The sequence below is a fragment of the Bubalus kerabau genome, chromosome 3 (genome assembly GCF_029407905.1).
Source record: "Bubalus kerabau isolate K-KA32 ecotype Philippines breed swamp buffalo chromosome 3, PCC_UOA_SB_1v2, whole genome shotgun sequence".
In the NCBI taxonomy this organism is placed as follows: Eukaryota; Metazoa; Chordata; class Mammalia; order Artiodactyla; family Bovidae; genus Bubalus; species Bubalus kerabau.
Window position 1 is genome coordinate 143,605,831 of NC_073626.1, and position 26,841 is coordinate 143,632,671.

The 26,841-nt window shown below is 38.3% G+C and overlaps 2 protein-coding genes across 6 annotated transcripts in view; one reads left to right on the forward strand and one right to left on the reverse strand.

The window, feature by feature from the left end:
- HYCC2 (hyccin PI4KA lipid kinase complex subunit 2) overlaps positions 1 to 15,215 on the reverse strand; it is a 64,659-nt gene extending 49,444 nt beyond the window's left edge. For 2 of the 4 annotated variants that reach the window (XM_055573065.1, XM_055573062.1), the window contains exons 1-2: positions 15,096 to 15,215; positions 14,252 to 14,285 (exon numbers count right to left, since the gene is read on the reverse strand). The gene's annotated coding sequence lies outside the window, so the exon portion shown is untranslated. Of the gene's footprint in view, positions 1 to 14,251; positions 14,286 to 14,636; positions 15,016 to 15,095 lie in introns of those variants that run through there. The other 2 variants (XM_055573063.1, XM_055573064.1) reach the window with 2 other exon arrangements.
- Positions 15,216 to 15,304: 89 nt separating this feature from the next.
- On the forward strand, positions 15,305 to 26,019 carry NDUFB3 (NADH:ubiquinone oxidoreductase subunit B3). Of its 2 annotated transcripts, none has more exons than XM_055573088.1 (3): positions 15,305 to 15,459; positions 22,533 to 22,674; positions 25,729 to 26,019. In XM_055573088.1, exons 1-3 carry the CDS (start codon positions 15,366 to 15,368, stop codon positions 25,883 to 25,885), a joined length of 393 nt encoding a protein of 130 aa, XP_055429063.1. In that variant the 5' UTR covers positions 15,305 to 15,365; the 3' UTR covers positions 25,886 to 26,019. The 2 variants fall into 2 exon arrangements, with proteins under 2 accessions (XP_055429063.1, XP_055429064.1); XM_055573089.1 differs by having other exon boundaries at positions 15,415 to 15,550.
- The last annotated feature ends 822 nt before the right edge of the window (positions 26,020 to 26,841 follow it).

Consider the following 26,841-nt stretch of genomic DNA (forward strand, 5'->3'; position numbering starts at 1 on the left):
CTTTAAAGTCTCCAAAGTTTTTCAAACTGAAGATGCATCGGGAAACCTCCTACTCCAAGAATGGCAGCTGACTTTTCATCTCTTACACACTGGGCTATCGCATTAAATTTTTTATTTCATGACAAGTTTTGCCATGGGGAAAAAACTTGAAAAGGACTAACAGAATGTCTCTGGAAAGATATACAAGAAATTGGTAACACTTTGGGAAGACACATTTGATGTTAAGGAGACTGTGTCTTTTTAACTTTGGGAATTTGGAACCACCGAGACATTTGCCAGATTTTGAAGCAGTGCAGGCAGACAGACTTGATAGCTATGCTGGAAAGCTCTGTAGAGGTAGGTCTCTGACAGACTTTCAAGGTTAAGGGTACAGATACTAGGCTCTCTATTGAGGAAAACAAAACCAAACAAGAAAACACAACAGGGCAAATGATAGGAAAACTAAGTAATTCAGAGAATGTTCTTTAACTACAGTAAATAATTCAGAGAATGTTCTTTAACTACAGTAATTAATAAATAACAATAATTGCTCAGTCATGTCGGACTCTTTGCGACCTCACAGACTGTAGGCTGCCAGGCTCCTCTGTCCCAGAATTCTTCAGGCTAGAATACTGGAGTGGGTAGCTGTTCCCCTCGCCAGGGAATCTTCCCAACCCAAGGACAGAACCCAGGTCTCCCTCATTGCAGGCGAATTCTTTATCAACTGAGGCACCAGGGAAGCCCATAATTAACAATAACTAATGATAATTAAAATAACAATAATAAATAAAAGGGCTTCCCTCATGGCTCAGCTGGTAAAGAATCTGCCTGCAATGCGGGAGACCTGGGTTTGATCCCTGGGTTGGGAAGATCTGCTGGAGATACCAAGGGAACATTTCATGCAAAGACGGACTCGATAAAGGACAGAAATGGTATGGACCTAACAGAAGCAGAAGATATTAAGAAGAGGTGGCAAGAATACACAGAAGAACGATATAAAAAAGATCTTCATGACCCAGTTAACCACGATGGTGTGATCACTCACCTAGAACCAGACATCCTGGAATGCAAAGTCAAGTGGGTCTTAGGAAGCATCACTACAAACAAATCTAGGAGGTAATGGAATTCCAGTTGAGCCATTTCAAATCCTAAGAGATGATGCTGTGAAAGTGCTGCACTCAATATGCCAGCAAATTTGGGAAACTCAGCAGTGGCCACAGGACTGGAAAAGGTCAGTTTTCATTCCAATCCCAAAGAAAGGCAATGCCAAAGAATGTTCAAACTACCACACAATTGCACTTATCTCACACACTAGCAAAGTAATGCTCAAAATTCTCCAAGGCAGGCTTCAACAGTACGTGAACTGTGAACTTTCAGATGTTCAAGCTGGATTTAGAAAAGGCAGAGGAACCAGAGATCAAATTGCTAACACCCACTGGATCATCCAAAAAGCAAGAGAGTTCCAGAAAAACATCTATTTCTACTTTATTGACTACGCCAAAACTTTTGACTGTGTAGGATCACAACAAACTGTGGAAAATTCTTCAAGAGATGGGAGTACCAGACCACCTGACTTGCCTCTTAAGAAATCTGTATGCAGGTCAAGAAGCAACAGTTAGAACTGGACATGGAACAACAGACTGGTTCCAAATTGGGAAAGGTGTACGTCAAGGCTGTATATTGTCAGCCTGCTTATTTAACTTACATGCAGAGTACATTATGCGAAAAGCTGGGCTGGATGAAGCACAAGCTGGAATCAAGACTGCTGCGAGAAATACCATAGCTCAGTTGGTAAAGAATCTGCCTGCAATGCAGGAGATCTGGGTTCTATTCCTGGGTCGGGAAGATCCCCTGGAGGAGGAAATGGCAACCCACTCCAATATTCTTGCCTGGAGAATTCCATGGACAGAGGATCCTGGCAGGCCACAGTCCATGGGGTCACAAGAGTTGGGCACGGCTTAGCAACTAAATGACGACGATGATGCAGATGACACCACCTTATAGCAGAAATCAAAGAAGAACTAAGGGGCCTCTTGATGAAAGTCAAAGAGGAAAGCAAAAAAGTTGGCTTAAAACTCAACATTCAGAAAACAAAGATCATGGCATCCAGTCCCATCACTTCACAGAAAATAGATGGGGAAACAATGGAAACAGTGAGAGACTTTATTTTTGGGGGCTCCAAAATCACTGCAGATGGTGTCTGCAGCCATGAAATTAAAAGATACTTGCTCCTTGGAAGAAAAGCTATGACCAACCTAGACAGCATATTAAAAAGCAGAAATATTACTTTGCAAACAAAGGTCCGTCTAGTCAAAGCTATGGTTTTTCCAGTAGTCATGTATGGATGTACGAGTTGGACCATAAGAAAGCTGAGCACCAAAGAATTGATGCTTTTGAACTGTGGTGTTGGAGAAGACTCTTGAGAGTCCCCTGGACTGCAAGGAGATCAAACCAGTCCATTCTGAAGGAAATCAGTCCTAAATATTCACTGGAAGGACTGATGCTGATGCTGAAACTCCAATACTTTGGCTACCCGATTGCACCTCATCTGAAAAGACCCTGACGCTGGGGAAGATTGAAGGTGGGAGAAGGGGACGACAGAGGATGAGATGGCTGGATGGCATCACCAGCTCAATGGACATGAGTTCTGAGTAAGCTCTGGGAGTTGGTGATGGACACGGAAGCCTGGCGTGCTGCAGTCCATGGGGTTGCAAAGAGTCGGACACGACTGAGCGACTGAACTGAACTGAACTGAAACATCTATGGGTCAAAGAAGATATTAAAGCCAAAATCAGGGACTTCTCTGTTGGTCCAGTGGTTAAGACTCCATGCTCTAAATGCAGGGGACATGGGTTTGATCCCTGGTTGGGAAACTAAGATCCCATACACCATAAAGCATGGCTAAAAAACTTAGAAAAAAAAAAAAGAAACTAAACAAATAAATAAAAATGCAACTCCCAATAGCATTAAAAAAAAAGAGAGAGAGAGAAAAAAAATCTAACAGAAGATATGCAAGACCAGTATACTGAAAACAAGAAGACATTTCTGAGAGATAAACTGAAGGCCATATCACGTTCACAGTTTGGCAGCTCACAGTAAAAACATCAGTTCTCCCCTAACTGATTTCTAGTTTCAAAGCAATCTTAATCAAAATCCCACGGCTCTCCTTTAAAAGACAGATTGACAGGCTGATTTTGAAATCCCTATGGAAATACAAGGAGCCAAGAATAACCAAGGCAACCTTTAAAAACAAAAATTGGAGGACTCTACTCCAAAATATTAAAACCTATTGTAAAGCCACAGTAATTAACTGTACAAGTATAGTAACTAAAACTTACCAATGAAAAAGTAAAGCCTAGACAGTCACATACAAGTAAGATTGTATGATTTATGACAAAGGCAAACTGCAGTGCATTTGGGAAAAGAGTCTTTTAAATAAAAGATGCAGGGTCAACTGGATATCCCTATAGAAACATTGTATCATGATCTCTAACCTTACACAATTCACAAAAATAAATTCCAAATAGAATGTAGATCTAAAAATGAAAGTAAACAAACCAAAAAAACCCATAGCAAAATATCTTTGTGTCTTTGAAGCAGGCAATTTTTTTTTTTTTACAATGTTGTGATAGTGAAGGTGAACAGCAAAGGGACCCAACTATACATATACATGTATCCATTCTCCCCCAAATTTCAATTCCATCCACTGCTAAGTCACTTCAGTCATGTCTGACTCTGTGCAACCCCACAGACGGCAGCCCACCAGGCTCCCCCATCTCCGGGATTCTCCAGGCAATAACACTGGAATGGGTTGCCATTTCCTTCTCCAATGCATGAAAGTGAAAAGTGAAAGTGAAGTCGCTCAGTTGTGTCCGACCCTCAGCAACCCCATGGACTGCAGCCTTCCAGGCTCCTCCATGGGATTTTCCAGGCAAAAGTACTGGAGTGGGGTGCCATTGCCTTCTCTGATTCCATCCACACAGCAGGCAAATATTTTTTAAGCAAACAAAAAGGTACTAACCACCACCACAGCAACAATAAATTGGACTGCATCACACCTGTCATTAAAAGACAGACTAAGAGAGTGAAAAGGCAGGACAAAGACTAGAACAGGATATCAGTAACACGCTAAGGAGAGATCTGTGATTGCTTGGGGTTGGGGTTGGGGCAGGAAAACTAGAAGATTTGAAACTTCTCCACATTGGGAGTATATCTTAGATATATCTGTATTTCCAGTTCCCAACAGGGCTTGGCACATAGTCAGCACTTAGTTCATGACTACTGAATGAAGGGCTTAACAGCAACAAGTGGTCAGTCTGCAGCAGACTCAGGAGAGTGAAAAGTGAAAGTGTAAAGTCGCTCAGTCATGTCCGACTCTTTGTGATCCCATGGACTGTAGCCCGCCAGGCTCCGTTGTCCATGGGATTCTCCAGTAAGAAAACTGGAATGGGCTGCCATTCCCTTCTCCAGGGGATCTTCCCAACTCAGGGTTCGAACCCAGGTCTCCTGCATTGCAAACAGATACTTTACCATCAGAGCCACCTGGGAAGCCCTTCAGGAGAGGAGACAGGGAGGCAAGTATAAAGATTTACTAGTTCCCATCTGATACAGATCCACACTCCATTCGCAATGATCTAGTCTATACTGTCAGCTAAAGCTATTTCTGAATCTTATTTACAGTTATATATGGCCAAATGACAAAGTTTTGGTCATCAAGATCAGAGTTATAGAAGGTTTCTCTCTTTCCTTTTTTCCCCCCTTGACCACGCCACATGATTTACAGGATCTTAGTCCTCCAATCAGGGATTTAACCTGGGTCCATGGCAGTGAAAGCACCGAGTCCTAACTACTGGCCTACCAGGGAAATCCCTAGAAAGGTTTCTTAAAAGATGAAAGGTATGCCCCTTTTATCTTCTGCTTTTCTTCCTCCTTTCTTCTGCCTAGATCATGGATATGACAGCTGGATATACAGCAACCATTCTGTGATCTTGAAAACAGAAGCCACATGCTAAGGATGGCAAAGGAAAAAGAGAATGAGACTGGTCCTTGACAAGCCTATGGTGCTGCTCTATCAGTCTTAGATTGTTATTTTTGAATTTGTTTTTACAAGACAAAGAAATTAACTACTATCTTATTTAAGCAATGGTTATTTCTTATCTCTCTCTCTAGCAGCCCAAACAATTCCTATCTGGTAAGGTAAGAAAGAGATTCCAGCAACACATCTATGGTCTAAGATACCAATAAGCCATCTCAGTTATGCTTCAATGCTAATAAAGTGTTCATCTCCACTGAAATGGGGGTGGGGGTGGGGAGTTGGGGGGGGCAGTATAGGAAGCAAGACTGACCAAAGAATCCACTCTGTGAAAGTACACCACTATTGTAGCTCAGATGGAGGGTGTTTATAATAGTTTAGTACACTGAAAAGACTGCATAGTACAGTACTATAATTTCTTGCCAACATTTAGGAGTTATGTTCTAGAAAAGTAATGTGACTGGCCAAAACCAAATTATATGAAAATAAGAGGTTAGGAAAAATAAACATTTTAACAGAAAATGTTAAATCAGCTATTTAAAACCTGTTCAAATAAAAACCAGTGAATTTTCTACATATTAACCCCTTCAAATTTCCAAGAAATACTACTGTAGCACAACAGTTTGATAAGGCTGATTCTCTCATATTATGATCAATATTCTACTTCATAAAGATTTTGAACCTGTTCTTCTTGGCTTGCCATTTTATGTCTTTGGTAATTGTGTTTTTATTTTTGTTAAAGCTACAAAAATTTTCACATTTTTATAGTGACTGTATAATTTTGGGGGTTGTTTTTCATCCATACATTAAGAAAACAGAAAATAATCTGGTTTCTCTGTGGACTATTATAGACTGAATTTTTGTGTTGCAAACCACTTCAGTATTCTTACCTTGAGAACCCCAAGAACAGTATGAAAAGGCAAAATGATAGGATACTGAAAGAGAAACTCCCCAGGTCGGTAGGTGCCCAATATGCTACTGGAGATCATTGGAGAAATAACTCCAGAAAGAATGAAGGGATGGAGCCAAACCAAAAACAATACCCAGCTGTGGATGTGACTGGTGATAGAAGCAAGGTCCGATACTGTGAAGAGCAATATTGCAAAGGAACCTGGAATGTCAGGTCCATGAATCAAGGCAAACTGGAAGTGGTCAAACAGGAGATGGCAAGAGTGAAAGTCGACATTCTAGGAATCAGTGAACTAAAATGGACTGGAATGGGTGAATTTAACTCAGATGACCATTATATCTACTACTGCGGGCAGGAATCCCTTAGAAGAAATAGAGTCGCCATCATGGTCAACAAAAGAGTCCGAAATGCAGTACTTGGATGCTATCTCAAAAATGACAGAATGATCTCTATTCGTTTCCAAGCCAAACCATTCAATATCACAGTAATCCAAGTCTATGTCCCAACCAGTAACACTGAAGAAACTGAACGGTTCTATGAAGACCTACAAGACCTTTTAGAACTAACACCCAAAAAAGATGTTCTTTTCATTATAGGGACTGGAATGCAAAAGTAGGAAGTCAAGAAACACCTGGAGTAACAGGCAAATTTGGCCTTGGAATACGGAATGAAGCAGGGCAAAGGCTAATACAGTTCTGCCAAGAGAACGCACTGGACATAGCAAACACCCTCTTCCAACAACACAAGAGAAGACTCTACACATGGACATCACTAGATGGCCAACAAAGAAATCAGACTGATTATATTCTTTGCAGCCAAAGATGGAGAAGCTCTATACAGTGAGCAAAAACAAGACCACGAGCTGACTGTGGCTCAGATCATGAACTCCTTATTGCCAAATTCAAACTGAAATTGAAGAAAGTAGGGAAAACCACTAGGCCATTCAGGTACGACCTAAATCAAATCCCTTATGTTTATACAGTGGAAGTGAGAAATAGATTTAAGGGACTAGATCTGAAGATAAGAGTGCCTGATAAATCATTGACAGATGTTTGTGACATTGTACAGGAGCCAGGGATCAAGACCATACCCATAGAAAAGAAATGCAAAAAGGCAAAATGGCTGTCTGAGGAGGCCTTACAAATAGCTGTGAAAAGAAGAGAAGCAAAAAGCAAAAGAGAAAAGGAAAGATATAACCATCTGAAAGCCGAGTTCCAAAGAATAGCAAGAATAGATAAGAAAGACTTCCTCAGTGATCAATGCAAAGAAATAAAGGAAAACAACAGAATGGGAAAGACTAGAGACCTCTTCAAGAAAATCAGAGATACCAAGGGAATATTTCATGCAAAGATGGGTTTGATAAAGGACAGAAATGATATGGACCCAACAGAAGCAGAAGATATTAAGATGAGGTGGAAAGAATACACGAAGAACTGTACAAAAAAGAGCTTCACAACCAAGATAATCACGATGGTGTGATTACTCACCTAAAGCCAGACATCCTGGAATGTGAAGTCAAGACGGCCTTAGAAAGCATCACTACAAACAAAGCTAGTGGAGGTGATAGAATTCCATCTAAACTACTTCAAATCCTGAATGATGATGCTGTGAAAGTGCGGCACTCAATATGCCAGCAAATTTGGAAAACTCAGCAGTGGCCACAGGACTGGAAAAGGTCAGTTTTCATTCCAATCCCAAAGAAAGGCAATGCCAAAGAATGCTCAAACTACCACACAATTGCACTCATCTCACACGCTAGTTAAGTAATGCTCAAAATTCTCCAAGCCAGGTTTCACCAATACATGAACCATGAACTTCCAGATGTTCAAGCTGGTTTTTGAAAAGGTAGAGGAACCAGAGATCAAATTGCCAACATCCACTGAATCATGGAAAAAGCAAGAGAGCTCCAGAAAAACATCTATTTCTGCTTTATTGACTATGCCAAAGCCTTTGACTGTGTGGATCACAATAAACTGTGGAAAATTCAGAAAGAGATGGGAATACCAGACCACCTGATCTGCCTCCTGAGAAATCTATATGCAGGTCAGGAAGCAACAGTTAGAACTGGACATGGAACAACAGATTGGTTCCAAATAGGAAAAGGAGTACGTCAAGGCTGTATATTGTCACCCTGCTTATTTAACTTCTATGCAGAGTACATCATGAGAAACGCTGGACTGGAAGAAGCACAAGCTGGAATCAAGATTGCCGGGAGAAATATCAATAACCTCAGATATGCAGATGACACCATCCTTATGGCAGAAAGTGAAGAGGAACTCAAAAGCCTCTTGATGAAAGTGAAAGTGGAGAGTGAAAAGTTGGCTTAAAGCTCAACATTCAGAAAACTAAGATCATGGCATCCAGTTCCATCACTTCATGGGAAACAGATGCGGAAACAGTGGAAACAGTGTCAGACTTTATTTTTGGGGGCTCCAAAATCACTGCAGATGGTGATTGCAGCCATGAAATTAAAAGATGCTTACTCCTTGGAAGGAAAGTTACGACCAACCTAGATAGCATATTGAAAAGCAGAGACATTACTTTGCCAACAAAGGTCCGTCTAGTCAAGGCTATGGTTTTTCCAGTGGTCATGTAGGGATGTGAGAGTTGGACTGTGAAGAAAGATGAGCGCCGAAGATTTGATGCTTTTGAACTGTGGTGTTGGAGAAGACTCTTGAGAGTCCCTTGGACTGCAAGGAGATCCAACTAGTCCCTCCTAAAGGAGTTAAGTCCTGGGTGTTCTTTGGAAGGAATGATGCTAAAGCTGAAACTCCAGGACTTTGGCCACCTCATGCAAAGAGTTGACTCACTGGAAAAGACTCTGATGCTGGGAGGGATTAGGGGCAGGAGGAGAAGGGGACGACAGAGGATGAGATGGCTGGATGGCATCACTGACTTGATGGACGTGAGTTTGAGTGAACTCCGGGAGCTGGTGATGGACAGGGAAGCCTGGCGTACTGCGATTCATGGGGTCGCAAAGAGTTGGACACGACTGAGCGACTGAACTGAACTGAAAATTCATATACTGAAATACCCCCAATGTGATTAGGAGGTGGGGCCTTTGGTGGGGGGGGTGATTAGCTCATGGGGTAGCATCTCATGAATGGGATTAGTGCCCTTATAAGAAAGATCTCCAGTGAGCTCTCTCACATATTAAAACACAATGAGAAGGCAGCCATCTCAGATATAGGAAATGGGTCATTAAATTTTCTGACAGCCTGCCAGCTGCCATAAATTTTCTGGCACCTTGATCTTGGACTTTCCAAATTCAAGAACTGTAAGAAATAAATGTTTGTTGTTTAAACCACCCAGTCTATGGTACTTTATTATAGCAGCTAAATTGATGGAGAGAAAGGTCCTTTTCTATTTCTCCACTCCCTTGAATTTGGAGTAGTTTAGTGAACTGCTTCGACCAATAGAATATGGTGGAAGGGCTATTAAATAAGTTCCAAAGCCTAATCCTCAAAGAGGCCTTGCAGCCTTACAGATTCCACCTTCACCTTATTAGAAGGCTAAGAATGCCCTGTAAGGATGCCAAACTAGCCTACCAGAGGATGAGAAGCCACACTGAGAAGAAATAAAGCCCTTTAATGAACAGCCAGCACCATGTGCAAACATGCGAGTGCAAACATTTGCAGGTTGGCTAAACAGTTCCTTGTTGGTTTCACTTGGCTCTCTCATGCAGCTGAATCCACCTGGAGGGTTGACTGAGTTAGAAGGTCCAAGATGTTTGCACTCATATGTTTGAAAAACATTTGGGTTGTTTCCAATTTTTGGAGATTAGGAATAAAATTGCTATGAACATTCAGGTACAGGTTTTTATATGAGTTTACGCTTCAATTTCCCTGGAATAAATGTTCAGTAGTGCAGTTTCTGGGTTGTACAACTCTGTTTTTTCAAACAAATTGAAGCTATAAATGGTGAAGCTGGGATTCTAATCTAGATAATCTGCCTCTAGGTCCTAACTCTTCACACTGTTTCCAGCAGTTGCAGAAACTGAGAGAAATAAATGGAATCAAAGGAAGAGTAAGGAGGTAGAGTCAACAGAACCTAGCATTGCTCAGATGAGGGGTATATGAATAAAGTGTCAAGACTAACACTAGGTTCTAGCTTCAGCACATTAGATAGATGATAAAATATGAATCGAACTTTAGATATGCTGTATTTAGGGGATATGCAGGGTTTCCTAGGTGCCACAGCAGTAAAGAATCCACCTGCCAATGTAGGAGATGCAGGTTTGATCCCTGAGTCGGGAAGATTTCCTGGAGGAGGAAATGGCAACCCACTCCAGTATTCTTGCCTGGCGAATCCTAGGGACAGAGGAGTCCATGGGGTCTCAAACAGTCAGACATGATTGAGCACACGTGCACAGTCTGATCTGCATGATCATTCCCATCTTGCAGGCAATTAGATTACAAAACAGAACTAGGTATCAAGAAAAACTCTGGTCAGAGACAGAGATTTGAGAATCATCACATTTAGATGCTGAGTAACATCAGAGAGACAGGGTAGAAAATGACAAGAGATCTGACAACAGAACCCTGAAGAATAGAAATAATCATTTGCTTTAGTTTTTCTCCCCACAAACAATAAAACAGTAGGTACTGTGACAGACTGCAAATTCATATTAACTTTAGATCTTACAGCACTTCATGTCCACTTTATCAGTTTTACAATGCTATTATAAAGTATGAGGTATAGAGTAATATACTTTCCCCTCCCCCACTCTCTGTCTCATTTAAAAAGAAATATAAAAGGAATACAAGCTGATTAAAAAGTCTTAATATGTCAGTATACATTTGTCCAAACCCATACAGTGTACAATACCCAAACTGAACCCTAGTGTAAACCATGGACTTTGGGTGATGTCAATGTGGGCTCATCAACTGTGACAAATGCACCACTCTGTGGGGTGTATTGGAAGCCATGCATGTGTGAAAGGGTGTATAGGAAATCTCTGTATTTTCTACTCAATTTTGCTATGAACCTAAAACTACTCTAAAAAGTCAATTAAAAAATAAAATTAAGCCTCAGTACAAAAGAATATGTAAAAAGCGTAAATTTCACTCCTCTCTCAGCATCCAACTCTCTCCACCCATTTTACAAAAAAAAGATATGTAGAAAGGAATTTAAAGAGGTAAACTGACAAATCTTAGGAGCTAAATAAGAATCAAGCAATACCAAGGGTCAATGGATAATGTCAATTATACCCCAATAAAAAAAGCCAAGGATTCATAATGATAAAAGTGATAGATAAGTTTGATTCTAACCTTTTTGGAAATTCAGTATTTTGCAATAGAATAAAATAACTATTATGGAATCCATGCTTTGCCATTTAACAATTTAAGTGCCACATACCATTATTTTATGACTACATTTTTTGCAGTTGTATCTCAAACTGAGAAAGAATTATAATTTTATAAACAAAGTCACACCTCTTAATATATTACATAATTGAGTTTTTTACTCCTTTCTCCAAAAATAAAGTCTACACATTTATTTTTTCTCATACCTGTCTCCATGGAAGACAAACACCTAAATAGAACATCTAGGATTTATAAGGATGAATCATGAATTTCTAAACATATCCTGTGTCAAAGTCAACACATTCACAATTTCAAGTTTTTATACATATATATATATATATATATATATATTTTTTTTTTTTACCAAAAGATAAGTCTATATCTTCATCATACCATAGCAATATTGCAAGAAAACCCCTTCCATCAAGAAAACTTCCAGGCTTCCCTGGTAGCTCAGTGGTAAAGTATCCACCTGCCAATTCCAGAGACAAGGGTTCGATCCCTGATCTGGGAGGATCCCACATGCTGCAGAGCAACTAAGCCCATGAGCCACAACTATTGAGCCTGTGCTCTACAGCCTGGGAGCCACAACTACTGAAGCCCTAGAGCCCACACTCCAAAACAAGAGAAGGCACCGTAATTAGAAGCCCTCGCACCAAAATTAGAGAGTAGCTCCTGATCTCCACAACTAAAGAGCCTGTGCAGCAACAAAGACCCAGCACAACCAAAAAGAAGAAACTTCAAATTCTTATTTCCCAATTCTAGTTTTAGAACTAGATAGCTTTCAGAGACATTAAGAGAACAGGTTTGAATAATGCAAGAAATTAGATTGGTTTATGTAAAGGAGCTAAGTGCCAAGTAAAAACTAATTCCAACCAAAACATTCAGCACAATTTTTATTTCTGGCAACTTTAGCTCCTGGCTAGAAAATCCATCCCAGTTATGACAATAAGTGGTAAAAATTTATTGAGCTATAATATATTGATAGATTTAGAAGCCCTTCGTCTCAAGCTAAAACTACTGTTCTGGTTCACAACACACTGGGAGAGCCTTAAATGAGATAAATGATTCTCAAGTGGAAGCCTGTGGTAAACCGTATCATCTAGGGGATTTATTTTTCCTTCAAAATATATCTACCTTCCTCAGATTCTACCTACCATTAAGATTCTTCAGCAAAGTGGAGATGATATAATGGATATGCATGTGTACCTTTTTTTAACTCTTAAGATTATTCTGATATATATGTAACTCCTCACTTTCATGGAGAATTCCTGAATTAGGTCCAACTCTGCTTTTTAAAAATTTTTGAATATTTTCCAATCGTGTTTTTAAACGTTGTATCAATAGCAAACAAAAGAAGCAGAGCTACAAAGTGGCAAGAGCACAGCAGAAAGCATAGCAGGTAAGGGGCTGTACTAACAGCAGCCCTAAGCAGCCTAGAGTTTTCTGTGCCAGCTCCCTCCAGAACCCATTATATTACATTTTAGATTAATGTTCAGCTCATCATCCTGAGAAAAACACAGTCTACTAGTCAGATAAAAATGTAAAAAGAAGCTATTTTGGACATCAAAATAAACTAAGCCATAGAAAAACAAAGACAAAAATTCCTCTGTTCCTGCATTAAAAGAACAATAACAAAGTATTATTTTGTGCATCTGATAACCTGTTTGGAGACTTTCTGCTCATATTTTATTATTTTAGTTTTTCATTATGTAGCATTATTTTTCTATTATAAAACCCAGTCAAGCTAAAAACCTTAATCGTTCTAAAACCTAATAAACTACTACAGAACGCCAAAACTGTATAAAAAAAATTAAACAATCCTAATCCATATTGCTTGTCAAGACAGTTTAAGAGCTGGATTAGAAAAACAGGCTTTCAAGGTCCATTTTCGAGCAAACAATTACATTTCTTCACGGCCTTTGTTTCAAATCCCTTATAAACAGCTTCAATACTGAAATGTACTAGAAAAGATAATTTCTAATCACATATAAATAATCAGCCAATTATTATTATATTCTAATTTGGATTAGTGTCCCTTAAATCACTTGCTTTTTTCTTTTTCAATGTTCAACTTTATTGCATTCAACAATGACACCTACTGGCCATTTAGAATCAGCCATTCTCTAAGACATCTCTAGTAGGCTGGTTACATAATAAGAAGAAACACATACATATACACATACGATACACATAACCTGCATGAAAGCAGAGGTTTGTTCATAGGTACTCACACTACAGAACTGCACCTAAAATAGAAGCAGAACTGTTCTTTGTGACTGAGTATTATTCTTGCCAAATGATAAAGAACAATGAAATACCAAGTATCAAAATTTTATCTGAAACACTGATAAATATCCTTAAACATTTCGGAACAAACTCTTAATGATCCAACACTCTTTACCAAATGACATTTAGAGGAAAAAAGTTTCTAATTTAGTTTCTGGGATATACTAATATAAATCATCAATAATAGGAAAAAAAAGAATTTTGGAAAGTTCTTCTGACATGCAGTATTAAAAAAAAAGCTCAGGAAAATTATATACTTGCTAATAAATACTACATTAGTCTTTATAGTCTTAAGCTAAAGGCAACATTTCAATCAGCTTACATTTTAGAAATGTACAATGCCTCTTTTAAAACTGCTTTCCAATGAGCTATAAAAAATCAAGTTTTTAACACAGTGTGTCATTCCATAATACACAGTGAATGGAATTCCATTTTAATTCTACATTTCAAAGTGCAAATGAGTGACAAACTTAGAATTATATCTGTAAACACAGTTTACCTCTATCGGAGAGGGTCAAAGAACATACTTTTTAAACCTAATAAATATATAATTCCTAACTAGTTTCCCAGACTTACAGAGCAAAGTACTTAAAAAATAACTTCCCCTTCTCCCCCAACCCCCCACCAAAATCAGACCACCATCTCATTTTCAGTCTCTAACGTCCACAATATTTAGGGAGTAAAAAAAAAAACATTACCAACTAATTTTCTAGTCATTTTCCAAGTTGCACTTACCTTCTGCTATAGATTTTTGAGCGTCTCCACTTCCCTTAAGATTTGGGGGGGAAAAAAAATTGTAGTCAGTCCTGAGCCTTAAAACAAATTCACGAACTACAAAACGTGAACCTGGCCACGCTCATCTCAAACTAACACATCTCTCAACCCAAGTCCATATTTGGGATAAGCTCTTCGTGACTACTCTATCCTTCATGGTTCTTCGCCCACAGAGCCTGCCGGGATAGAAAACAGTCAAACCAACGGGAAAAAAAAGAAAAAACTACTCAGACACATTAATAGGTTGCAAGACCTCCTCTTCCCAGGAGGGACAACCTAGTTGTTCGGGTAAATAACAGCCAAAGGTTACATAATGTATAGCTATAAAGAGTCTCAAGTATCTCACCGCCAATACATCTTTCTTCACCGCTACCCCCGTTTCCACTCTGAGAAATGGCCCTAGTAGAAGCAAACCCTAGGATTTCTCTCAGGTGTCTGCAATGCCGCGTCCTCTTCTCTCTCTGAGCTCCGTACAAGGAATTCCTCCGGCCTTCACAACACCGTCTTGCTCCCGCCTCTCTCCGGTCTCCGGCGAGAGGTCTCCGCCAGCGCCACCGCAGCCCCCCACGCCCGAGGCTCCCACGTCGCCCCGCAGGGCTCAGCCTCCACCCGCCTCGGCTGCTTCTCCTCGAGACCCTTCCAAGCGGCTACCTATCTCCTAATGGTTCCGGAACCACCAAAACTAGGGCTAACGCCTTCCCAGACCACCCTCGGCAGATCCCGTCTACAGCTCCTGTGGCCGGAGAAGAAGAAAATCCTTCCTATCTGGCACTCCGCGTCCCCCAAAGACAGCGCCGCCGCCTACCTGTCACCCCGCTGCCTCCGGCTTCTTACCGCCACCGCCTCCCGCAGCAGCCTGCCAACTGCAGCGCAACAACCCGCCCTCTCATTAGGTGATTCCACGCTCCAACAACGGTGCCGCTGATTGGTAGCAGAATGCCTGCGGCCCTCCCCCTGTGCAGCATCTAAAGATTCCGGCCTCCTAGCAAGGACGACGTCGCGTCTTCCCCACCCTCTGTCCTCCACAGTTTCCCTTACCTCGGACAAACTACAGATACACAGATATGTGGGGGAAATGTCCACTTCAGGCCTGCTTCATGTCACCTCCACTGGTCCAGGGATCAGTGACCCAGGGCAAGAATGTTTAATTTCTCCTCTGGTTTCCTGCCGTAAGTAACTCGAGGTGACAACTTCCGTTTCCGGTTGCCTCTGGCTGGAGGGGTGAATCTTGAGTGTCCTGAGAGGTCAGATTGCTGTCAGGTAAATTGGGAAGCTGTTGGGAGATTTCTCGCTCGGGAATAAGAACGAGACTCTTTCTGAGGATTGTCAAAAGGGAGAGACTAAATGGAGGATGATGAGAGTGCTCAAGAGGGAAAGAATCGAAGAACTAGCAGGAGAGAACTATGAAGTCCTGGAGTAGTGAGGGGTGGCTGTAGAAGGATGCAGTGAGAAATCAGTGCAGTTAAGTCCAGACCCTTTTTTCCCTCCTCTGCCACCCTCAACATCCCCCACCCCGTGTTTTTTGGTTTACCTTTGAATCGAATGATGGCACAACCGTCCTCGAATTGAAAGTTTGTAAATTTACAATGCCTGCCTCACGAACCTGTTTGTTGTTCTTTAGTCGCTAACTCGTGTCCGGCTCTTTTGCGACTCCATGGACAGTTGCCCACCAGGCTCCTCTGTCCATGGAATTTCCCAGACAAGAATACTGGAGTGAGTAGCCATTTCCTTCTCCAGAGGATCTTCCCGACCCAGGACCCGCATCTCCTGCATTGCAGGCGGATTCTTTACCGCTGAGCCACATGGCAGTTGCTCAATTGTCTCTGGCTCTTTGCGACCCCATGAACTGTAGCCCACCAGGCTCCTCTATCCGTCGGATTTTTCCTGGCAAGATTACTGGACCGGATTGCCATTTCCTCCTCCAAGGGGTCTTCCTGACCCAGGGCTCCAACACGCATCTCCTGCATTGCAGGCGAAGTCTTTACAGCTGAGCCACCGGGGATGTATAGTATAATTTGATAATTTTTCTGAAGATTTAATATTTATTTATCTGGTTGCAATCGGGCCTTAGTTGCAGCACATGGGATCTTTGTTGTGTCATGCGTGACCTTTCGTTGCAGTGTTTGGGGTCAGTGTTGTGGCAGTCAGCAGTTGTGGCACACCAGGCTTAGTTGCTCTGCATTGCATGGCAGATTCTAAACCACTGGACCACCAGGGAGGTCCCTGTAGTAACTTTTAAATAAGATTTTTCTGGCATGAATGTTTATGACACAGAGTTAAAGTGAAAAGGCGATACAAAGTCATCACATTAATGTTTAGTGTGATTACTCTTTTTAAATTGCCTATACACAGATGCAGGGACTGGAAGGGACACTAAAGGTGAAACCAGTTCATTTGTCTTTAATTTTCTAATTTTCCTATGGTAATCACAATTTTTTAAATGAGAAATTGAACCATATACTTCAAAGTCTTTAGTAAACTGTGAAATTATGTATATTGTAAGTGGCATTACCCATTTATTTCCTTCTTAGGGAAAGTATGCCTGCACTCTTCCTGTACTAGAGCCAGCTCCCTTTAGTGGAGGCTGATCTTCACCAAACTTATAGGTTCACTTCATACATAAATAGAATGAGGTGGGGGAAAAAAATTAGTGATTACATGTTCTTTCCTTGTTGAACTAATTTCCGTGCTGTTCTTATTTGAGCAGCTCTGAAATGGAAATTAATCACTTCTTACTGACTCCTTGACACAGTTTAAGTCACTTTATCTAATTTTAATTTTTATTGTGACATATACATAGCAGATGGAGAAGGAAATGGCAACCTACTCCAGTGTTCTTGCCTGGAAAATCCCATGGACAGAGGAGCCTAATACATATAAGAAGGCTATATAAAACATAAGTACATTTAAACAAATTATAATCAAGCAAACAATTGATCCCGTTCAGTTCAGTCGCTCAGTCGTGTCCAACTCTTTGCGACCCCATGGACTGCAACACACCAGGCTTTCCTGTCCATCACCAACTCCCAGAGCTTGCTCAAACTCATGTCCATCGAGTCGGTGATGGCATCCAACCATCTAATCCTCTGTCGTCCCCTTCTCCTCCTGCCCTCAAGCTTTCCCAACATCAGGGTCTTTTCCAAGGAGTCAGTTCTTTGCATCAGGTGGCCAAAATATTGGAGTTTGAGATTCAGCATCAGTCCTTCCAGTGAATGTTCAGGACTGATTTCCTTTAGGATGGACTGGTTGGATCTCCTTGCAGTCCAAGGGACTCTCAAGAGTCTTCTCCAACACCACAGTTCAAAAGCATCAGTTTTTTGGCACTCTGCTTTCTTTATAGTTCAACTCTCACATCCCTACATGACTACTGGAAAAACCATAGCTTTGACTAGACGGACCTTTGTTGGCAAAGTAATGTCTCTGCTTTTTAATATGCTGTCTACATTTGTCATAGCTTTTCTTCCAAGGAGCAAGCATCTTTTAATTTCATGGCTGCAGTCACCATCTGCAGTGATTTTGAAGCCCAAGAAAATAAAGTCTGTCACTGTTTCCATTGTTTCCCCAGCTATTTACCAACCTTCAGGTTAAAAAATAAAGCATTGCCAAAAGTTTAAAATATGCATTCTCAACAGAGATGATTGTCTTTAAGTCAGTGAAAATTGGTTCTTGTTGGGTGGGGGTGAGAGGGCAAAAAAACCCCCTTAGAGATATTAACAATACAATGGTTTATGGCCCTCCAAAAAGCCATAGTACATAAACTGGAGTATTAAAATTTCATGAGGAAGGGTAAGGTGAGAACATGATTAACAGGGACAAAAAGGTCTAAAAAATCTCTTTTAAGGTACAGTAATTACAATACTTTGAAAAACACTGCCTTAGAAGTTCTGTCAATGAGTTTCTGTGATTCCATCTCCACCAGGAGGTAACCACTCTCCTAACTTATAATAATCATGTACTTGTTTCACTTAAATTTTTTCCATGATGCATTCCTAAAAAATGAATTGTTAGGTTTTTTTTTCATTTATATAAATGACATTAAAAGTTATATATATTTTTTCTGACTCACTTCTTGCTCATTATTTGTGAAATTCATTCATACTCTTCCATGGTTGTAAATTTGAGTTGTTTACAGTTTGGGGCAAGCATAAATAATATGACTAGAAAGATTCTTATAAAACTGTTATACAGATGCAAGAGTTTCTCTAGAGCAGTGCTGTCTAATGCAAATATAATACTGTGGGTATTTTAAGTACCATGTACTTAAAATTTTCTAATAGCCATATTAAAAAAGTATAAAGAAACAATTTTTAAAATTTATTTGCTTTTAATTTGAGGGTAATAGCTTTACAATGTTGTGTTGGTTAAGAAACATAAAATTATTTTTAATAGTATATTTTATGTAGCCCAGTATATATATTCAAAATACTATCATTTTAAGATGTACTCAGTATTAAAAGCTACTAATGAAATGCATTTTCTTCATGCTGTCTTCAAAATTGATGTATTTTATTTTAACCTTACAGAATATGCTGTTTACATATATAAAAACACAGTGCCTATGACTGGAATTGCTAGGCCATAAGATATTCAAGGGACTTCCCATGGGGCTCAGTTGTTAAACAAAACAAAACAAAACAAAACAAAAATCTACCTGCCAGTGCATGACATGCAGATTCTGTCTCTAGGTTGGGAAGATCCCCTGGGGGAGGAGGAAATGGCAACCCACAGTATTCTTGCCTGGAGAGTTCCATCGACAGAGGAGCCTGGCAGGCTACAGTCCATGGGGTTGCACAGAGTCGACACAACTGAGCATGCTCACATGCACGATATTCAAATGTTTACTTTTCTGGGTCATACCAAAGTTTTTTACAGTGGTTGTGTTAAATTGCATTCTCACCACCTGAGTGTGAAAGTGGAAGTCACATCATCACAGTGTGTTCTTACAGTCTTGCAAGGTTGGTTCTAACTTCATGTTATATGAAGAAACTAAAGTTCAGCAAGATTAAAATGATTTGACCAGGATTTTACAGCTGTTAATGGTGCACTCAGGGTTTAATACCAGATCTGTATAGCACCAAAGTCTGCATTTCAGTAGAATTCCAAGATCAGGATATCATTGTTTGATTTATGGCTATTGTGAAGTATAAATAATTTTTAAGAGTAAATGAAGCTTCCCTAAAAATATTGTTCAACTTTTTGTTCTTTTTGAAAATTTGTTGAAATATTTAGTAAATCCCTATGAAAGGATTCTTTCTGAAGTATTTTAATTAGATAGAGAAAATACATTGAATTTATTAGAGGAAATTAGTTTAGGAGAATGAGTGTTCATGTATACTTACTTTTTTTTCAAAGATTTATCTTCCAGATTAATATTTTGAGCATAGTAGTATTATAACTTTGAGATAGCCTTCATACCATAGTAATATTTCAATTTTTATTTTAAAAATCAAGTTTTTTAATAAAAAATTGACCTTTGGTTTTGTATTTTCTTCTAAAGTACATTGATACTTTAGTAGGTTTAATGTTCTAGAATTGGTATTTCCAAAAAAAGAATTTGCCTTGTAATCCAAAGATTTTTGGAATGAAACATTATTTAATTTTTTTTTTTTTTTTTTTTTCCTTCACTCAGGGAACTCAAACCAGGGCTCTTTGACAACCTAGAGTGGTGGGATGGGGTGGGAGGTGGGAGGAAGGCTCATATGTATATGTAAAAGGGAGGGGACATATGTATCCCTATGGCTGATTCATGTTTATATGTGGCAGAAACCAACACAATATTGTAATTATCCTATCTTTCAATTAAAAATAAATTTAAAAACTTTTTTAAAACATAATGTGAAGAAGCCAACATTTTATCATTATAATTAAATGCTTCTAAAAGTATTTCTTTTGTGATAATGTATTGAATCTCAAAAGTCAGACTGAAATCTGAAACCATAATTTGTTTCCTTTATATTATTGAATCCACCGAACAGTAATGAAATAATGGATTAAATGTTTTATTCAAAGCTGTGAATGTTGTAGTTTTAACTTGTGTTTGTTGGGTATTGGTTTTTATTCTCCTTTAAGTGAAATCATCAACATAACGTTTTAAATAAATTTAATTTAAATAATGTTTTAAACCAATTTAATGTCTATAAATAAAAATATTAAGTGTTGGCTGATTTGTAAAAATTACTTTGTACAATTTTGTCCCCCATATTCTGGGAACTATTGTTTAATGAAATGAGTGCTTCACATAATATGTCTTTAGTATACACTATCTAATAATTACCTGTCTTCTAAAATGCAGTGTAGGAATCCTGCCTTATTATTGGGTTTGTTTATAGTTATAAATGCAGACAAAACGGTAATAATTATTTGGTTTGGTTTTATTTCTGGAAAGCAGTGATTATAGAATTGCTACTGCTAATCGTACACAAATTACAGTATAGCATTATTAATTTATACCTTCATAATTTGAAATTCATAACAATATAGCTGGGGACTGAGCTCAAGTTTATTTCTATATTATTTTTAAAAATAGCAGTAGAAAACTGAAATCTTTATATACCTATTGGGGGCAATTTTATTTAAGCAAACTTATCAATTAAAAGGGGGTCCTAAGGACTCTGTTAATGGAAGAGAATATAAAAAAGAGAATACTTAACGGAGGAGCCTGGTAGGCTGTAGTCCATGGGGTCGCTAGGAGTCGGACACGACTCAGCGACTTCACTTTCACTTTTCACTTTCATGCATTGGAGAAGGAAATGGCAACCCACTCCAGTGTTCTTGCCTGGAGAATCCCAGGGATGGGGGAGCCTGGTGGGCTACTCTGTATGGGGTTGCACAGAGTCAGACATGACTGAAGCGACTTAGCAGCAGTAGCAGCAGTATGTATGTATATATCTGAATCACTTTGCTGCACACATGAAACTAACACAACATTGTGTGTGTGTGTGTGTGTGTGTGTGTGTGTGTTTAGTCGCTAAGTCATATATGACTCTGCGACCCCATGGACTATAGCCTGCCAGGCTCTTCTGTCCTTGGGATTTCCCAGGCAAAAAGCCTGGAGTGGGTTGCCATTTCCTTCTCCAGGGAGTCTCCCCAACCCAGGGATCGAAGCCACATCTCCTGCATTGCAGGTGGATTCTTTACAACTGAGCCACTGGGGAAGCCCAACACATGTAGGTCAACTATATTTCAATAAAAATTGTTTTTATAAGTCTCTGTTGATCCACTACAAGAGTCAGCAAACTACAGCCTGCTGGCCAAACTCAGCCCACTGCCTGTTTTTATGTGGCCAGTGAGCTAAGAAGAATTTTTACAGATGAACATTTACAATAAATTTGATACTAAGGAACACTAAACTTTGAGCCCCAGTTAAACAAAATGTTACCCACTGAAAGGGAATTGCATTTTTTTTCATCAGAAGACTTATATTACAAAAATTATACTCAGCTGTTATATTTTGAATTATATCAGTAAGATATTTATGGAAATTGGTTTTCTCTCCTGTTATATAAGTATCTACATAATATCCTTGATTTTACCTCGTAACCAACAAAGCCTAAAATATTTACTGTGTGGCTCTTCACAGAAAAAGTTCATGTGATCTGTATATATTAACCACAGTAATACTGCAGTTTTAAAAAATTGTCTGAAGAAAGCAAGTAATGAAACTGTGTACAATATTTTATTATACATATTCATGCACTGTGAAAGACTAAAAAAAAGTAGTATTGCTTAAAAGTTAGGAGCGAGGGCTCTGAAATGAAGCTCTAAGATTCAAAACCCGGCCGTACCATTGCCTGTTTTTGTTACCTTCAGAAAGGTACTTAGCTTCTTGGAGCCTCTTTGGCTTCACCTATAAAATGAAGATAATAATAGTAATCTAAGTTCAAAGAGTTGTTTTAGGAAGACTGTAACAGAGTCGACACTTAGATTGCTTTAACATAGTGCACCTGGCACATAGGGCATGGTAAATGTTTGCTATTATTATAATTAAGAAAGAAACCAAATAGTAAATGTTTTCTTTTAGTGATGGGCTCTTTTTATATCTTGTGTATGTACATTTCCAAACAGTGAACATTTACTAGTTAATGTAATAAGACACTTCTAAAATTTCTTAACTTCGAGTTTTCAAGTATTGGCTCTCTTTTTAAAAGTCACTTTAAATGTTTTGCCTTAAAAAAAATAGTAAACTTGGGTACTTGATATCTGTAATGTATGTATTTCTCCCTTAAATTAATTTTTTCTATAGACATGGCCCACGGACATGGACATGAACATGGTCCTAGTAAAATGGAACTTCCAGATTATAAACAATGGAAGATAGAAGGGACACCATTAGAAACTGTCCAGGAGAAACTGGCCGCACGAGGACTAAGGGATCCATGGGGCCGGTAAGAACAGTAAAATGATTTAGATAGAATTTATCCTAGAGAAAGACTATGCTCCTTTTCAATATATTCTTTAAAAAAAAATCAGTGAAAATCTCTTTTTACACTTAAGTTTTAAGATCAGCTTTATTAAAATATCACTTACAGTAAAATTGACCGTATTTTAAACGCATCATTCCGTGCGTTTTGACAGATATGTACGGTTATGTGACCACTACCACAGTCGTGATACAGAGTACTTCTAATACCAAAAAGCTCCCTCATGATCCTTTGTACTCAGTGCAATCCTGCCCCTGGATCCTGGCAACCCTTGATCTGCTTTTTCCAGAATTTCATGCAATTGGAATTATACAATCTATAACCTTTTGTTCTGGCCACCTTTACTTAGCATAGTGCTCTTGAGACTCAGGTACATTGTTAACGTATAGCATAGTTTCTTCCTTTTTTATTGCTGAGTACTGCTCCACTTATGCATATACGTCATTTTGTTTACTGTTCACCAGTTCCATCTGGGTTATCAGTTTGGGGCTATTATGAGTAAAGTTGCTCTAAACATTCAAGTACAAATCTGTGTGAGCATATGCTTTTATTTCTCTTGGATAAATACCTAACAGTGGGATTTTGGAATCATTTGAAAAGTGTTTTTTTTGTTTTGTTTTGTGTTTTAAATGAAAAACTGCCAAACTGTTTTACAAAATGGTTGTACCATTTTGCATTCTCAACCAGCAATGTATGAGAATTTCAATTGTTCAGTGTCCTCATTAATACTTGGTATCGGGTCTTTCCTGGCAGTCTAGTGGTTAAGACTCCATGCTTCTGCTTCTGTGCTTCCATTGTAGGGGGTATGGGTTCAATCCCTGGCTGGGGAACTAAGATCCAGCATGCCCTGTGGTGTGGCCAAAAAAAAATACTTGGTATTATCAGCCTTTTAATTTTAACCATTCTAGTGAATGTGATAGTAACATCTCTTTGGTTTTAATTTGCATTTCCATGAAGAATGAAAATCATGAGAATCTTTTCATATGCTTATTTTCCATTTGTATATTTTCTTTGGCGCAGTGTCTATTCAGATCTTTTGCCCATTTTATTTATCAGAATGTTTTTCTTTTATTGAATTATAAGAGTATACATATGTTGCTTTAAATTATTTATTTATTTATTTATTTTTGGTCCCACTGAAGAATGTGGGAATCTTAGTTCCCCAACCAGGGATCAAACCCAGGCCTTCTGTGTTGAAGCACAGAGCCTTAACCACTGGGCCACCAGGGAAGTCCCCAAGTCCTTTATCAGATAAAAGTTTTGTAGATTTTTTCCCAGAGTATGACTTATCTTTTCATTTTCTTAATAATGTCTTTAAGACAGTTTTAAATATTGATGAAGTCCCAATTTAGCATTTTTTTATTTTATGGTTTGTGCTTTTTGCATCCCAAGATTTTCCTAATCTTTATTCTGGAAGCTTTTATAGTGTTCTTTCTTCCATTTAGGTATATGATCCATTTTGAGTTAATTTTTAATGTCATATGAGGTAAGGATGAAGGTTAAAGTTTTTGCACATAAACATCCAGTTCTAGCACTGTATATTAAAAGACTATCTTTCCCCATTAGTTGACCTTGACACCATTGTCAAAAATCTATTGACAATATCTGTGTGGACTATTTCTGGATTCTTTTTGTTACCTTGATCAATATGTCTAACTTTTGTCAATACAACACTATCTTCAGATCAGATAGTATAAAATGAGATGTCTGATTTTTAAAAAAAGGTTATGTTAGCTATTCTAGGTTCATTGTGTTTATATTTACATTTTAGAGTGAGCTTTTCAGTTTCTGCAAAAAACCCTGCTTGGATTTTAATTGGAATTGCCTTGCATCTTTCAGCTCGATTGAGGATGATTTATGTCTTAACAATATTGAATCGTCTAGTCCATGGACAATTTAGATCCCCTTTAATTTTCTTAGCAGTTTTTATACAGTCTTGTACATATTTTGTTAAGTTTATCCTGAATTATTCCATATTTTTATGCTATGATAAATAGTATTTTTAAACTTCTGTTTCCAGGTGTTCATTGCTGGTATATAAAAATATAATTGCTTTTTATATATTGACATTATCTTGTTACCTTGCTAAATTGAATTTTTAGTTCTAGCAGATGTTTCTCAGAGATTTCTTAGAATTTACTTCATAGAAAATGATTTCATCTACAAAGACCACACTTTTCTTTCAATTTTTTTTTTTTTGAGTTATTGCACTGTCTAACACTGCTAATATAATATTGAATAAAAGTGGTGTATGTGGACATCCTAGTTTGTTCCTAACTGGGGAAAGCATGCAGTCTTGCATCATTAAGTAGGATGATTTATCCTTACCTGTGATAGAACCTTTTTTCTCAGTAGAGCTTTCTGATTTGTTTCTTTCTGTGTTCTGGATACTCAAAAGAACTATTGCCAGAGCAAGAAATTAATCTTCTAAAGTTAGACTTATATGACAGGGGAAAGCAATGATTCATTGAATAGTAATAGTAGTATCTAGTAGTACTTTTTGTGCCAAAATACATCATATATTACTCTGTTTAATCTTTATAATGACACTATAAGGTTGATAGTAATCATTACTGAGTAGAAGAAACAGGCCCTGACAGATTAAGTAATTTATTGAGCCTAAAAGGTATGTATCTCGTAAAGTGGCAGAGCTAAGATTAATACCTAAGTCTCTTAACTTCCTCTTTCCATGAAGCTATAATGACTAGCATGGGCAAAGCTACACAACTGACCTGTGATGGATAGGCCAAGGTGAGTCTTGCATTTGACAATTCTGTAACATTCTGAGTATTATGACTGTGAAATATGAAACCATCAAGTGCTTTTTCTTGTATTTCATGAAATGTGAGCATATAGAGCTACTTACCTTATATCACAGAACAATTCCTGTTGTGATCCACTTGAATTATCTTATATAAGGTAGCATTTAAGTCTGTTAGAAAGGTGAAAATCAAATTTATTTTACTTAATGAATAAGTCATATGTGATTATAATTTTCCCCTTTTTTTTCCCCTCTAGCAATGAAGCTTGGAGATACATGGGTGGCTTTGCAAATAATGTTTCCTTTGTTGGAGCATTATTAAAAGGATTCAAGTGGGGATTTGCTGCATTTGTGGTAGCTGTAGGGGCTGAATATTACCTGGAATCCCAGAAAAAAGATAAGAAACATCACTGAAGATAATACCTGGAAATATCTTTAAATGTCTTAACTTTCTTATAAAAAGATTTCTTCACTGTAGCCTACTACTCACCTGTGTGTTTATTCCTTAAGGAATACTAGTAAGATTTAATAAAATAAGAAAACATGTACCAGTCTGCTTTTTCATTCTTAAAAAAAGTGTGTCGAGCCATATCAGATTTGGCTTGGAGAATACATGAGAGGTTGAGTACTGGCAGCAGTACATTCTGCAAATAACTGACAGCCAGCATATATTTGAACAAGTGGATATGTTCTAATAGGTTTCTTTTTTTAAATTGTTTAAAATTGTGATAAAATTTGCCATCTTGTTTTTTTTAAGTGAACAGTCAGTGACATTAAATACATTCATAATATTGTGCTACCATTACCACCATCCATCTCTATAACTCTTTTCATCTTTTAAAATTGAAAATCTATACCAATTAATTAATATCCCCCATCCCCCCCTCAGCCTCTGGCAACCATCATTCTACTTTCTTTCTCTGTGATTGTTGACTACTCTATGTAGAAACATGCAGAATTTATCTTTTTATGACTGGCTTATTTTATTTTGTATAATGTCCTCAAAGTTCATCTATGTTACATATGTCAGAATTTCCTTTCTTTTTAAGGCTGAATAATAATTCTGCTTAATGATGTATATACCACATTTTGCTTATCCATTCATTAATCGATGAACACTTGGATTGTTGATGGACACTTGAGTTGCTGCCACATTTTAGCTATTATGAATAATAGTGCTATGAACATAGGTGTACTCTTTTTTCTTTTTTTTTTAATGTGGGATCTTAGTTTCCTGACCAGGGATTGAACCCATGTCCCTTGCCATGGAAGCATGGAGTTTTAACCACTGGACCACCAAGGAAGTCCCCAGATTTTTTTTTTTTTTAAAGAAAATACATTTATTCAGCATCATAATCAGACTATTACAT